Source organism: Lichenostomus cassidix, chromosome 3 (genome assembly GCF_008360975.1).
Source record: "Lichenostomus cassidix isolate B80296 chromosome 3, HeHo_3.0, whole genome shotgun sequence".
In the NCBI taxonomy this organism is placed as follows: domain Eukaryota; kingdom Metazoa; phylum Chordata; class Aves; order Passeriformes; family Meliphagidae; genus Lichenostomus; species Lichenostomus cassidix.
In genome coordinates, this window is record NC_139483.1 from 77,328,431 (window position 1) to 77,343,429 (window position 14,999).

The 14,999-nt window shown below is 37.9% G+C and overlaps 1 protein-coding gene across 3 annotated transcripts in view; it reads right to left on the reverse strand.

The window, feature by feature from the left end:
- Positions 1–54: 54 nt before the first annotated feature.
- ZNF292 (zinc finger protein 292) overlaps positions 55–14,999 on the reverse strand; it is a 51,554-nt gene continuing 36,609 nt past the window's right edge. For 2 of the 3 annotated variants that reach the window (XM_085056385.1, XM_085056386.1), the window contains 4 exons: positions 14,172–14,374; positions 11,226–11,362; positions 9,869–10,010; positions 55–8,151 (listed from right to left, as the gene is read on the reverse strand). In XM_085056385.1, the coding sequence (XP_084912511.1) occupies positions 976–8,151; positions 9,869–10,010; positions 11,226–11,362; positions 14,172–14,374 (7,658 nt within the window). In that variant the 3' untranslated portion in view covers positions 55–975. The remainder of the gene's footprint in view (positions 8,152–9,868; positions 10,011–11,225; positions 11,363–14,171; positions 14,375–14,999) is intronic. The other variant, XM_085056387.1, reaches the window with a different exon arrangement.

Consider the following 14,999-nt stretch of genomic DNA (forward strand, 5'->3'; position numbering starts at 1 on the left):
ACTATACACCAATCTAAGTTACAGAAACAAAAATAACCTTTATAAGATCACATGTATAAAACAAGAAATGAAATGTGTTTTTATTTAAGGCAATACTGGGCTACTTCACAAATCACCACCTCAAATATATACACTGCTCCACACTACTAATTTTCTATCACATTCACAACAGATTCTTTAATACCAAATATTGTTTTAAATCTTCAATGTAGCAAACTATTTTTATTCACATTTCCATTTTTATTATGGAATCATAAATGCTTTGTATCCAATTAAAAGCAATGAAAAATGTAGCTATAAGAAAACTATTATATTTATGTGTTAACTACATATGAATATCATCCATAGATACTGGATGTTAAAATTTACAAAAATGAGGGTGTGTCAGTACGTTTAACCTATGAAATGTGATCTTATCCAGCTTTTCTTCTGTAAATAAATGTTTTATGCAAAATAAACTGGATATGGCAGACTTACCTAGCTTTAGTTCAAAAGTTCTTAATTTAAAATGATTAAAGGACAGTTTTAAAAACTTGCTCTCTTAGTTACAAATTAAAATTCCGAATATAAATGTGTCATTTAATAGTTTAGACTTACAGACTGCTGGTGGCAGCAAATGATTTACAATAATAAATATATACAAAAAATGTATCTACAAATAAAGAAAACTGTTATACATGAGAAGTAACCTGGTGAAAGATACCCATCACAGACAACTCACAAAGATTTAGTTTATGGAAAGGACAATCTGATAGAAAGTTGAGGTCTTGATCAAGTATTTACAACTGAAGAAATTACTCTGTTCTTCAAGTCCCATAGGGATAAAAACAAATAAGACATTTACATGACTCAGGTCATGTTTTTTGCTAGATTAAATCACTTCAAAATAAAAGAGCTCCACAGTTACTAGCATGCTTGATGGCTTCCTATTCAAAATAAATTCTATTACAGGTCACGGTTAAACATATTAGGTTTTCAGTATTTTGATTCCACTTCCTCAGTACCCACAACAATTACTTTTGCAACTATAACCTCTGGATTATCCTCCCACCGTCCTTCAAGCTTTCTCAAACTGACAACAGGTTTCATTTCCTGAAGTTGCTTCAACACATGTTCAGTGCAGTCTTTAAGAGTCTTGTCTAACACGATCTTTACATTATCACCACATGGAAGCCGTGATGGATTGGCAAATGGTACAAAGGTTTCAGTTTCAGAACATGACCAACTGACGTTATCACTTGCTACAGGGGCCTTCTCACTGGCTTTCCGCGAGTTTGAATGAGATCCTTTTTTGGTTCCACTGCTATGGTAGTCTCTTTCCGTGTTTTTCTTTTGCTTCACAGCAGACTCTTCAAGGAACTTAAGGAATGACACTTCAAAACCCATTGGCTTGAATGAGCTCCAGTCGAAAGCTGCAGGTTGCTCTTCAGCTGTTTGAATGGCAACAGCAGTCTCTTCCTCCTTGTGCAGGCTACTCACGTCACTGGGCAGTGCTTCCTCTGTTTTCTCAGCTCTCTTTCTCTTATTCTGAGATACATTTTTTTCTTTATTTGCTCTTTTCAGGTTGTTCGATTTTTGCTTCTCTGAGGGGCAGGAGCTGGTTTCCTGCAAGTCACTATTTACACTGGAAGAGATTTTTGCTTGATTTTCAGCAGTTGAACTATCCTCATTAATTAGTTTCGTAATGAATAGTTCTGTCAGTTCATCCACTTCATCCTTCTCACCTTTTTCAGTTTCCTTTTGTGGTAAGGTAGTTGTGCTTGAATCATTATTGCTCGCTATCAAACTTGGTTCAGGCTCTTTCACATCAGTTTTTTTATCAGTTTCCTCTTGCTCACAAGAGGCTTCCTTTACTTGGGAGACAGAGTGTTTTTTAGATACAATAAGAAGATTCCTGTGTTGGGAAGTAAATGCTTTGGACAGCTTGTGACATTTATAATGCCTTATTATGTTACTTTCACTTGTGACTACAGACGAACATCCCTTTATCATACATGGATATTGAGTTATGAATCTGCTTGTACATTCTGACAAGGCATCACTTCTGGCCTTTATAAAATACACATACTTGCCACGTTTCAGTGAATAAGCCTTATTTTCTTGAACCTGTATTCCTTTTGAGTTTTTGTTTTCCAAGTTCACATTTTTCTTTCGTTTCGTTTTCACTGAGAGCCTGTTACATTCTTTTCCTGATCTATTTTTGAGTCCTCTCTGTTTAGACTTCAATGGTTTCTCCTGATTTGCTTTGCTAGAAATGTTTTCTTGGCCTGGTGTCAGTCTCCTAGGTCTTATTAGATGATCTTTATGCCTGTCATTATGTTTGTTAAAAATATGCCTCAAGAGGTTAGACCTAGTAGCATAAATACGGTCACAGCCTTCACAGTCACACTTGAACAGGCCATCATCTTCTACTTTGTTTGGCTTTATCTTAACACAGTGATCCGTCTCAAGATGCACAACATAGTTAAGGTATGCTGTAAACGAAGACTTACACTGAGACTGGTCACAAAAAAACCTTCCCACCTCTGGGGCTGATTTCATATTTCCAATTTGCTCTGGGGTCATGTCATGAAGCCTCATATAATGCTGTATCAAGCTGGTAACCTCCTGGAAGATGCGGGAGCAGTCACTCACCTCACACCTGAACTCTCTGACAGCAGGTTTGGTTTCCACCTCTTCACGTTCCTCTTTGCTTTGCTCATTCTCCTCCTCCACTTCAGCAGAGAAGGCAGGGAGGTCTGATTTGTGCACAGCTTGGTAATGAAGAATTAGGTTTTGTTGTATTGTGAAAGCTGCAAAGCAGCCCTGATGGACGCACCGGTATGGTCTGTAAGGGCTGTATCTAGGGGGAAACTCCAGGGATTTTGTTACGGGCTTCCTACCATTCCTCTCTTCTTTTTCCTTCCTGTGCTTCCTAACCTTGCGTGCTTTGGCTTGTTCCTGCGCACTATCAAAAGATGCTGCATTATGCTGCTCCAGTGGAACAGAAACCACCTGGGGAGGTTTTTCCAGTCTTTCAGGAATATTATTTTCTGGTAGAAGTTTTTCCAGTACTTTTACAGGCTCTACATCTTCCTTTATCTGAGCTTCTTTGACCAATGGAGGTACAGTTTTATTTTCTATTACTAGTGTCTGCAGAGTTTTTATTTCAACAGGTTGTGGGGCTGTGTTTACAGTTTCATTTTGAGATCTTCTGCCATAAGGTCTCTTAATTTTTAATTTTACCATCTCCTCTGTTGTAAAATGATGTACAAGCTGACAGTGTGCACGGAGATTAGAGTTTCTTGTGAATGTTTTTGGACAGGTAGCTACAACGCATTTGAATGGGGCATACTTCAGTTGATGTTTCTTTATTTCTAGTATCATTTCTGCAGTGTACTGATGGATCTTGCCATAGTGTTTAAATAATGCGTCTTTTGTCATAGCACTGTAATTGCAGCCAGGATTCTGACATACAAAAGGTTTATTAACTCTATCGCTGAACTGAATGGTACTTGCCTCTGGAGATATCTGGATGAGGGGTTTATTTTCAATTGATACAACAGGAACTGCCGGTGCTAGCTTATCTGCTGGAGGACACTGAGAAACACTCTCAGATATGTGAACGGGAGAAGCATCTTCTAGCTTCAGTTTTTGCAAGCCTTCCAAAATTTCTGATATTTGAGTCTCAACCTTTGGAGATGTCTCAGACTGAGCAGAGCTACCGTTTGCGGCAGTAACATTCCCTGTGTGCACAGAAAACTGTGTAGAAGTGGGTAGTTTTACACTGTGTGCAGAACTTTCTGAAGAAGCCAGTGTGTTATTTACCTGCAAGTTCTGTCCTGAAGCAGCAACAGTATCCTGAATTTCAGTTTTCACCTCAAGTATCTGTGAATTCATAGCAGTTTTAATTATTTCCAGAGTTTTTTCAAAGTTCTGCATAACACTGTCTTGTGAAATCTGTTCTTCTGAATTTGCCTGCACACAAGAATTTACAGTCATCATTTGGGAATCCCCATTTTCAGTTTTTACTGTTAAGGGGGGCAGAACTGTAGGAGCCTCAAGATTTGTTTTGAAATTCTCTTTGATACTGGCCATGAGTAACTGATTGTCAACATTATTGAGTTTCTGCGCAAGGTTTTCCACCACCGCTTGAGAGCCACAATTTGCCAGCAAGTTGGACTGAAAATTTTCTCCCTGTATCTGTATGCTTCCTTCAGTGCTTTTGGTTAAAAGTCCCATCACTGTTGCATTATTTACTGCTACTTTCTGTGACGTATTGGGCACAAGCAGGGGTGTAGGTGTTTTCCTCTTCCTTTTTGAAGAGCTGGTTCCCTTCTTATTCAAGTTGCCTGATCCCGAATTCTTGGGACTACTTATAACTGAAACTCGTGAACTGTTCCCTGCAAAGTTCTGCGCTGCTGCAACAGTGTTAGAATACGAGCTAGGACACAAGCCATTTTCAATGGTCTTTAGCATTAAGTCCTCTGTTGCAAAACCTGGCAAACTCTTGCATTCATTTAGTGGAGGAATTTTGGCATTGAGGGTCCTGTTTTGGTCTGTTAGCAGGGTACTGGGGTTACAGACTGTCTGCAGCAGAGGAGGCACAGCTGAGCTGGGGAGAACAGCTGCACTTATCTGAGTTGTACCAGAGACACAACTTGTTGTAACCACACGTGGAAGTACTTCGGTGTTATCAAAGGTACTCGGGATGCCTGCAGTTTCCAAGGCTTGTTTTATAATTTGATTACCTTCCTCATTCCCACCAGTATTAAAGTTAGTCACATTGGCCCGTGGAAACATAGTCTGCAGTGTGGAACGATTTTCAGCTGCAAGTAACTGGAGGAAGGATGGATCTTTAAAACATGTCTCTGGATTGAAGGCAGACTCTTGGGGTTGCTGCAAGTTCAATGAATTTGAAGAAAGAATCATACTGGCAAGCAAAGATTGTCCATTAGCCTGCACAGCTTCTGGAGAAATTTCTGATCCTTCAAGAGGCTTACAGTAAGACCTCTTAGATAAGTGACCACCAAGTGATCTAGGATTAGTAAAAACTCTGAAACACCTGCTACAGATAAATTTGCCATCTCTAATTATTGCTGGCCACTTTGCCCGCTTGTTATGTTTTGGCTTCCGTTCTTTCCCATTTGAGCCTCTGCCACGGTCTTTTTTCACATTTTCTGAAGCTGGATGTTGAGAGCTAGTTTCACTGAAGCTACTTTCATTACTCAGTCGTGAAGGAAATATTTGATCAACACTTTCCTCTTTTGGGAAAGCAGAACTAGTGTTTCCTTCTAGGTGCAATGAAAAGCTATTTGTGTTATTTTCCAGTTGTGAGAAGACTGAATTTGGAGGATTCTCTGCTGATGAAGGAAAGAGAGACATTGGACCATTTTCTGCAGGCAAAGGAAGAAAAGGATCTGAACCACCATCTATATTCAGAGGCATAACTGTTTTTGCCAGATCATCCAACTGGGAAGGTAAGGATGCAGCAGACAAATTTTCCATTTGTGAACATAAAACACTCTCAGGCTCACTTTTAATACGAGTAGACAAACTTGTATTTATGACACTTTCCACTACAGGCAACACAGGATTGGCCAAATTTTCTAGGTGGGTTGGGAAAAGAGTATTTGAGACATGTTGCACTTGACTGGAACAGGTGGGATTCAAATTTGATTTGTTCTGTGCAGAAAAAGCAGCACCACTGGGATTGCCCACTTGTGATGGCATAAGATATACAATCTTCCCATCATTCGGCACATTTTGCAGACTGCTGGATTTTCGTGGTTTCTTATTTTTACGCTGCATTTTAAAAGCAGCATATTCATCAGGGTGTGCTGCCTTCATGTGTTTGCCAATGCTCTGTGATGAATTGTATGTTCGAGTACACCCCTCAACCTGACAATTAAATTTCTGAATTGGTGCTGCTGGTGACACAGCAGGAACTAAAGAGCTATTTATGTTAGGCTGTGATGGAATAAACGTAATACTTTCTAAAGTTTTTAAAGGCAGGTTATATAGATGAGCTGCAGCTTTAATACTGTCTTCAATTTCAAGTTTGGAAATGGGTACACCGTTTCGATACCCTGTCTGATTCTGCATGCTGAATGGATTTACAATGCTCACTTGTCTTTCTAAGCTTTTTGATTCAAGGGCTTCTGGTTTTAATGTGTCTGAGGTCACAGAAACAGTTTGAATATTCTGAGTCTGACTGAGACAGTCTTCTTCCTTTCTCTCTTGGAAAACTGGAAGACAAGATTCAACTGATGGGCACAACTGCTGGACTCCAGGTTTAGTGGTATCTACTTTACTGGCAGTAGCAGCCAATTTACCTCTTTTTACAAAGTTATCTCGGATCTTCTGGTTAACAACAGACAGCTTAATGCTGCCTGCTGGAACTGTCTCTTCTGTCTTCACTGAACCCACAGGAGACTGCTCTGAACCAGCAGTAGGCAAGGAATTGCTTTGCTGCAGTGCACTCACTGATGCATTTACACTTTCATTCCCTACTGGTTCTGCTTTGATTTGGTTCCAGACGTTTTCTCCTTCAATGAAACTACTTTGGTTTTCAGCTGGAGGAGATGTCAATTCCTCTTTAACTGCAACTCCATCAGTACTTTCATTAGTTTTAGAAGGCTGACTAAGATTGGGCTGATTAATTTGGTTTTCAGGCTGCTCTTCTTTTTCAGGCTGCTTGTTGTGATCCTCAACGTGCTTTTCCAGTTCGTTCTGTGAGCGGTACACCTTCCCACAGCCTGTGACTCTGCAGGTATAAGTATTATAGTGTTGGGCTTCATGATCATAAAGTAAATAGGCTTCAGAAAACACTCTGCCACATTTGGGAAACATACACTTAGCTCTGAAGACTTGATGCTCTCTCCTGTGTGTCAGCAGCTCAGCATAACTGTTAAAGCCAGCCTTACATTTCATCTGTATGCAGATATAAGGCTTGCTGCCACAGTGCATTTGTAAATGATCATTCAGGTGAGTAACACTTACAAAATGTCGTCTACAGTACTGACAAATCACTTTTTTGCTTTGCATTTCAAGAAAACGTTTAGCTTCTTCATTATCTTTATGGGCCTTTGCATGTGCTATTAGATTTTTAAAATACTTAAAGCCTTTTTTACAAAGTGTTACAGGGCAGGTGAATTCATTAACAGGGGGTGGCTTTTGAACTGGCACTATCTCTGGTATGTAAGGTTTATCTTTGTCATCATTTTCATCATCTGAGCCATCGTTATCATTAAACACAATGAAGTCTGTTGAATAGAGACTGTTCTTCTTAATGGGTCGCTGCTCCTGTTTGGATACAGAATTAGTTTTCTGATTCTCATTGGCAGTTGCTATTTTAGGAGGTCTTCCCAGTCTCCTCAGTGGTTTCATAGCAGCCAATCTCTCTTTGCTGGATTTTTTCACATGCAAAGTTACATGGGGAACAAAGTTCTCTTTAGAATTAAAATTTTGGGCACAAATAGGGCAACTGTAAATTCCGTCTTTATAATGTTTTTGTGCATGTCTAACTATTCTATGACCTAGGAATTCCTTGTCGCATAACACACAATACTGCATGTAAGCTTGCCAGTTCCTAAACCTAGCTGATATGAACCCCCTCTCTCTCAGTTTTTTTATTTCTCTCTTTTTCTGCTTTTCATCTCTGATACCCCTAAGAAGGCTTGTAGCCTCATCAATACCAGCAAGCCCATTCAGAGAAGTTTCTTTATTGTCTTCTTGGCCATCCTCAACCTTCTCATAAACTTCACTATCGTTTAGTTCATCTATGGATGACACGATGGATGCCTCCTCTCCCATAAGTGCCAGACACTGACGCTTTAGAGTTTTCCAGTCCCAGAACTCTGGATCAAAAGGCCACTGAGTTTTCAGTACAAGTAAGAGCTCACAGCGCAAAGAATTTGGTATTGGAAGATTCTCTTCATCATACTTCTGGTCAGGCTGATTATATAGCATTTCAACAGCATAATACGCATCCACAGTGGGTTCCAGAAGAAATTCACTCAGTTGACATGCACGTTTGACCTCCAAATCATCTGGAAGTAAGCAGGAGATAGTTTTGCAAATAGATATCTTGACATCTGCATTTTCACTGGATTCCAAGCGCAAGGCTTTCACACACAGTTCAATGCAGGTTGCAAGTCCAGCACCATCAATCTGTAAAGCAAGACTAATTTTAGTAAGTCAGCTTATAACTCTTTCTATACTTTTAAGTAAAGATATCATCATTCATCCTAAGCATCAGAAAAAATGCACCTGTGGTTCACAGTAATACTTTTTACCTTAAGAAACATAATGAATTGTTTCCAGATGCTATTCCTTAAGTTGCATAATTTGTCTTCATGCTACTAAAAAAATGTGGAAGTTTATATACAACTAAAAGACAAATTAATTGTATGTTTTGTCTAATTTGAGGACTTTGGGACTGTATGTTAGAGGCATTTGATTTATATTTGAGCAATATTGAGCCTTTTCCTTGGAATAAAGCCTGTCAATTGTGCCACAGGTATTCGAGATGACCTTCTATGAAAAATTAACACTTGGTAGAATTCAAGTGGTAAAAATCGCTGCAGTTAAAGAAAAACGTGATCTTCAGAAAGATCTATAATTTGGAGATCACTGAAGGTAAAAGGTTTATCCTCATTTTTAAAAGTTATGTCACTTCAAAGTCAACTTACCTCAGCTGAACACTGAACAGATTGAGTCCAACTGAAAGCAGTAAGTATAGTACGTTTTGCTAAATGTTCCATCATTTAAATGTTCTAAACTTCATGTTATCTTTACTCATCCATACCCTCAGGCAACACCATTTACGTTTACAGCCACTTTACACGTTTTTTATGCTGCCAGGGATGCACAAGAGGCTGTGGCATACATGAGAATAAAGTATATCAAATTTATGAATGCACAGGTCGACTAACTACATGATCTCCAATTTCTGCCAACAATTAAATGGTCAAATTCTCACTGGAGAAAAAAATCACTATGGCATGGAGCAGGCAGAGATCTTGATATCACAAGACTCTGTGAAAGTTATTTTCCTCCCCCCTCTCTAATTCCAATTTATTTTAGACCTTTTGGGGGGAAAAAAAATCTTTCAGTTTAGAAGCCCATGATTAGCCATACCAGAACACTGAAAAAGGAAACTAGCAATTTTTATGCTTAGAATTAATATCCTGACTTACAGAAATCTTTGTAAGAGCTCAATTAGCTATCAACATTAAATATTGCAACTACTAAGGAAACTAAGAAAATTAGATGACAAGGTTAGCAGAGACATGAGCAGAGTTTTAATACAACATTGGATCACAATGACAAGTATTTCATTTGTCAAAATACACTGCATTCATAAGTGGCAATTCAAAAGGTTTTGGGTTGTTGAGGGTTTTTTGTGTAGTTTTTTTCTTTGTCTTTCTTAACGTCCTGTAGTTTTCCTTTGCTTATATATTAGTATACATCCTTCATTTCCCTTCCTCATAAGCTTCTCCTCTCCATTTTCAGTAGTCTTTGAAATATGGAAAATAATGGTGAGGAATGTTAGAGCCTGCTTACAAAAAATACCACATTGAGAGGGCACTGGCAAACCTAGAGGCTATAACCTCACCTTGTTTTCTTCATCTCAGTTGTGCCATACAGCTTTTCTGTTTAACCCTCCTCTTTTTTACCAAAAGAACAAAAGTTTTCATGATTCAAAATGAATCAAATTATAATTTACCTGCACAAGGAAGATGCTATAGCCTTTCCTAAAACCAATTAGGACTGCCCCAAAGCTGATGCTACACAGAAAGACAGGATGTCCAAGAACCTTTCATAAATTTTCCTCATTACAGTTCCATTAGAAGTGCCAAAAATATTCTTTCAGGAATATCCTTACCTCTGAATTAATTACTTTAATCAGGAAGAAAATGTGATAAACAGTCTTAGTTAACACAGAAAGTTGACGACATCTCTCTAGATACACTTGAATAGAAGGCTCTACCCTTTGCTGCAGTTTACTCCAGAAAAGAGTCAGTTCCCTAGAACAAGAGAACAATATTTCAGGGCCATCAATGCAACCACTAATCTGATCACAAGAAATGCAAGGCTAAGAACAGTTTCCATTTTGTCTTTGGGAAAGGAAAAAATCTGGAATTTATTCACACCTTATCTTAGTGAGAAAAGCTTTTATTAAAATACCCACACTATTAAGTATCTATATTTCAAAATTATGACAATGACTCATTTCCAGAAGGACAGTTCAGAATAAAACCCGTACTACTACAATTTATGCTACATAATTTCCTTGTGATGTGGTCTTGAAAAAAAGGAAAGTCTTGCACAGAAGGTTACTATTCACAGGCTGGAATTGTGTACTTCTGAACTCTTTGTAACTACCAACAGCACTACCAACAGCTATACAAGATTGGCTTTTCTCTGTAGTAGATACATTTTGTTCTAAAGCTGCTCTGCTGTAAGAGCTGAATGTGACTGTGATTTAGTGAGAAATTTTCCCCCAAAGCCAAACAGTAGCACTGTATCTACATCATCTCACTCATTCATTCCTCCTCAGGTGCAAACAGACAAGAGTACCTAGTACCTTCTGGAATGGTGTAACCCCCAAATCTTTAGCAGAATCTCTGAAAGCAAAATCCTGCATAAGGAGTTTTTTCCTGCTGCTGCACATAAAACAGAGATGCACAAATGAAGCTAATTCTTCAGGAATTATATAGGTTTGCTAGTTAGCAGAAGGAAATTCAAACCCTAAGAGCTCAAATATCTGCCAACAAAGACCAGTTATTTGGTCCCACATCAATGAAAGCAAACCCTAAACAGTAAGTATCTTCATCTAGGTTATTATTGTGGTCATAGTAGTAGTAAAGAGCTCCTTCCTTTCTAAGTTGGTTAGCAAAACAAACACTGTGTTATTACAGGACAGAAGGAACAGTACTTACGCATGAAATGCTGACATAATGCTATCCAGTTGCCTGCAGATATTAAATGTCTTATTTCTACAGAAAAATTTTTAACCAGCTATTGGTATTTGCCTCATCATACATACAGTCTTCAAATTCCTGTAAAGGATGCTTATCTTGCAAAATCCTTTTTTCTTTTCTTTTTTAGCTTTCCAAGAGTCTTATCTCCTTCCTATTTACCTCACAGATTTTATCACCTAAAGAAAGTTAACTTATGGTTTATGTATCTTCCCCAGACTAAGTTTTTGTTCTTAGATGGAAAACAAGATTCAAACTCACCAGGCACAGTACATCTCCCCTTGCTGCAGCTGGCGAGATAGAAATGCTGCACACAGAATTAAAGCACTTTTTTCATCTCCATCAGATTCCAGGTTACAGATCATTTCTAGAGCATCTTTGCAATCTACTTCTGCAATCTAGAAGGGAAGAAAGAGAAGAACAAGACTAAGAAAGTGGTTTCGTTTTCAGACATACAGTCACATGAGCCTTTGCAAGAATACAGTAATTCAGAACTTTAATTTAACAGTTGGATAGATATGAGCTTGAAAGCAAATCAGTACATTTCTAGACAGTGTCAAAACTGATTATGTCACCAGAAAAACTGTTTTATTGAAGTGAACAAACTTGTTTGTTAGACATATCGCTTATTTGTATCTATTGCCCCAGTCACCTAAGAATTTTAAAGTTTATTAATTATTCATATAGATAACATACGTATGATAAAATTGTGATACACAGACTTAAAACTTTAAATTGTAGCTTAACGCAAACAGAAAATTACCTGAAATTCTAATCCAGTTTACTTGTCACTGATGTTACTACTGCTTTAATACAATAAGCTGGGTGATTAATGAATCTGGAGTTTAACATGAATGTACTAGAACATTTCTTAGAAAAATCAAAGAACTGAAGAAAAGGAAAGCTGTACAGTAAGAAGCAGGTCAACTGAATGCTGTTCTAGAAGAAAAATACAGTCTGTACAAGCTAATTTATTTGTTCAAGTACCAATGGAATTACTTAGTTTTGTGGCAAATCAAAGGAAAATCACAGTTATCCAGTATTATTAGACAGCTGTATCAGTACTGAATCAGTGCACTTGCTGTAACAACTACTGTCTAATTTAATTTTCAGCAGACTGGTTTGATTACATCAATTAGCGCATCTGGCAGGACATGCTGGTATTTATTCTTTGACACCAGCAGTTGAAGAATAGCTTGACTATGACAACAGCACTGCTGGAAGTCTCTCTTGAGAAATCACAAGACCACCCAAAGCAAGAAACAGAAGTGCTCACCCAAACACCCAGCTGGTCTGGCACTCTGGGTAAGGCGGCAGCACAGCTGGGTTGGCCACCACAGCATCCAGCAATCAAACACAATTTTGAATAGTACAACTACTTATTTTTACACCTCTAAACAGACATTTTGTAAATATACTAACAGCCCTTCGCTGAATATCATTTGAGGTTTAATACCTTAATGTAATATTCTAAAGCAAACTGCATTTCTTAACATGGAACATTGTAACTGTAATAGCAATTTGGACTGTAGTTGTGCTTTGCTCAGTGCCCCATCTCAAACAGGGATTATCAATTAAAAGCTTAGAGAAGAATAGGGACAACTGAACTTATAATAAGGGAACTTTTATTCATTAAAAGCTCTTCCAGCATCTCAGACCTCCTAAGGGACCCAGTTTCCAACAAAGGTTTGTATAGGTATAGCCATCAAGTCTGTCAATCTAGCATATCACATACTGCAGGTCTGAATTCTTCACATTATTGAAGGGAGCAATTAGACTAATCCAAGCTGAAAATGAGCTCAAATGTTACTTTCCTGCCTGTTCTGAATGGATATAAAATTTTTCACACTGACAATATACTTTTTTACAGGTTGGGTTCTTTTTTTTACCATTTTCTTACTGTTCTCACACTACAAAATGACTGTCCTTCTCAGATCATAAATCCACCTTGACATGTCAAACTTTATCTGCCTTCTCTTGGTAACACATGATCCTTCCAAAATGGTTAGCAATACTGCAAACAGTTCTGCAGCTGAAGCTGCAAATCTAAGCAATCCAAAGCTCAGAAATATCTGAATTAGGTTCTCTCTGATAACCCAGTCTGAACTTATCTGTATGTTCTGACATCCAAAGAAACAAGGCTAGCTCATTCCTTTTGTCCAAAGGATTCACAGTTCATTCACTGAATGAGCCCATTCTGTGTTGGGGCTAAGTAATGAAGGAAGCCTATTTGCAGGGTCATAAATTCCAAGTTCCATTGCATGTCTCCACCAAATAAAGATAAGATTGCACAGCCCTGTCACAGCCCCCCCTGAGCCTGTTCTGACAGGATCTGCAGCAGCCAGATCTGGGAGAGCAACACCAATCCAATCTTACTGAGCATCTGAACAACATGCTCAGTGAGAAGTTGTCATCTTAGAATTTAGTCTATATCTAGGGCAGGAAACTCTTCCAGCTCTAATCAGTGCACAGCTCTCATCCCTTTAAGTTTAATTGCAATATGCTTAATATTTAACATAAAAAGATGACAGCAACAAGAAAACAGCAGAGACACTGACAGACAAGTAAAGTGACATTTGCAGTTAGTTTTCTTTTAAGAAGGAGAAAAGCTCAGCTAAAACTTTGCAGTGGGATGAGAAATGATGATGCCACCTGAAAGAATGCAAAAGACCAAAGCTGTCATCTCCTCTCTGGCTTCTGTATTTAAATTAGAAGGATTTTATATTACAAACCAGATCAAATATCTGATTTCACCTTCAACTGCACCCAGACTTTTGGGTGAAGTTACATTTATTCTCTGAACTGCAAGTAGCATCTAAAGGGCCCCATTCTATGTACTAGGTATATACAGAAAGCAGTATGCTTAAAATAGTAAGAGTGGAAAAGTTATCATCTTCACCTTACTAATGAGATCTGAGGCAGAGTTTTAAAATACTTCAAGCAAAATCAAACACAAAGTTGTGGCACAGCCAGAAAATGCCTACTAATGACCTAATAATACACTTCCATGAGTGTTTTGAGTCATTACTACTCAGCTTAAAAGTGACTTGAATGAAAAGAAAAAGAAGAATACCAAAAATATTTTAGATCATATTTTAGAAGAAAAACCTCTTCGATAGAAAACCAGCTTCTGATTACTGACTTTACTATCATTAAAGAAATAAGTCTAAGAAAAAAAGTTCTTCATTATTTTGATTATTTACTTACTTCTTCCATTAGCTTTTCATTTGGTGATCCTGAACAAAGACAGACCAGGTAGGTTTGTTTGAAATTGCCTTTTGCACTGATTTCTGGATGGTCAGAGCAGAGTTTTGCCAGGGCAGTAGCTTGTGTTAATTGCTTTGTTTTCATTAGGTGCTTAATACGCATATCCAGCAGGACGGGGCCTTCTGACACTAAAAATTCATTCACTTTAGAAACAAAAAAAAAAAAAAGCCAAAACATTATTTGCATGTTACAGAGTTAACAGATGGCATTTACTCTATCATGGTTGACCCCTAAAATTTACATAAATCAAAACAGATTAAAAAGATAAGAAGCAAAGATGAGGAAAGGCTTCTTGGTGAACTGTACTTCTTTAGCATAAAGATGCCCTATCACAGACCTTTAATATACTTGCAGGTTTTAATTCATTCTAATTTCTTGGCAAAACAGCTGCACATAAAACAGACTGACAGAGCATATAAATATTAAAATATTTAGATACCATTTAATTATAGTTCTACAGAAAGACAACACAAAGCCACTACTCTCACATCCTTTGTATGTTTGTGCTATGCCTTTGCTAACAGTTGCCTTTTAAAGATTGTGCTATTAAAGGATATATGTGACAAGTATAGAAGTTTCTCAACCTGTTTCTATCAGTGTGAAATGTTTCATATTTCACATCCATAGAACACAGTCAAATACTTTAAAGTTCTCCAACCAAATAAGTTTCCTTTTTTGAAAAAACAGGCTTACCTTGTATACATTTGACTGTGCACAGTCTAAAACTCAAAAGACACAGGTATTGAACTGTATTTTTCAGATATGCTC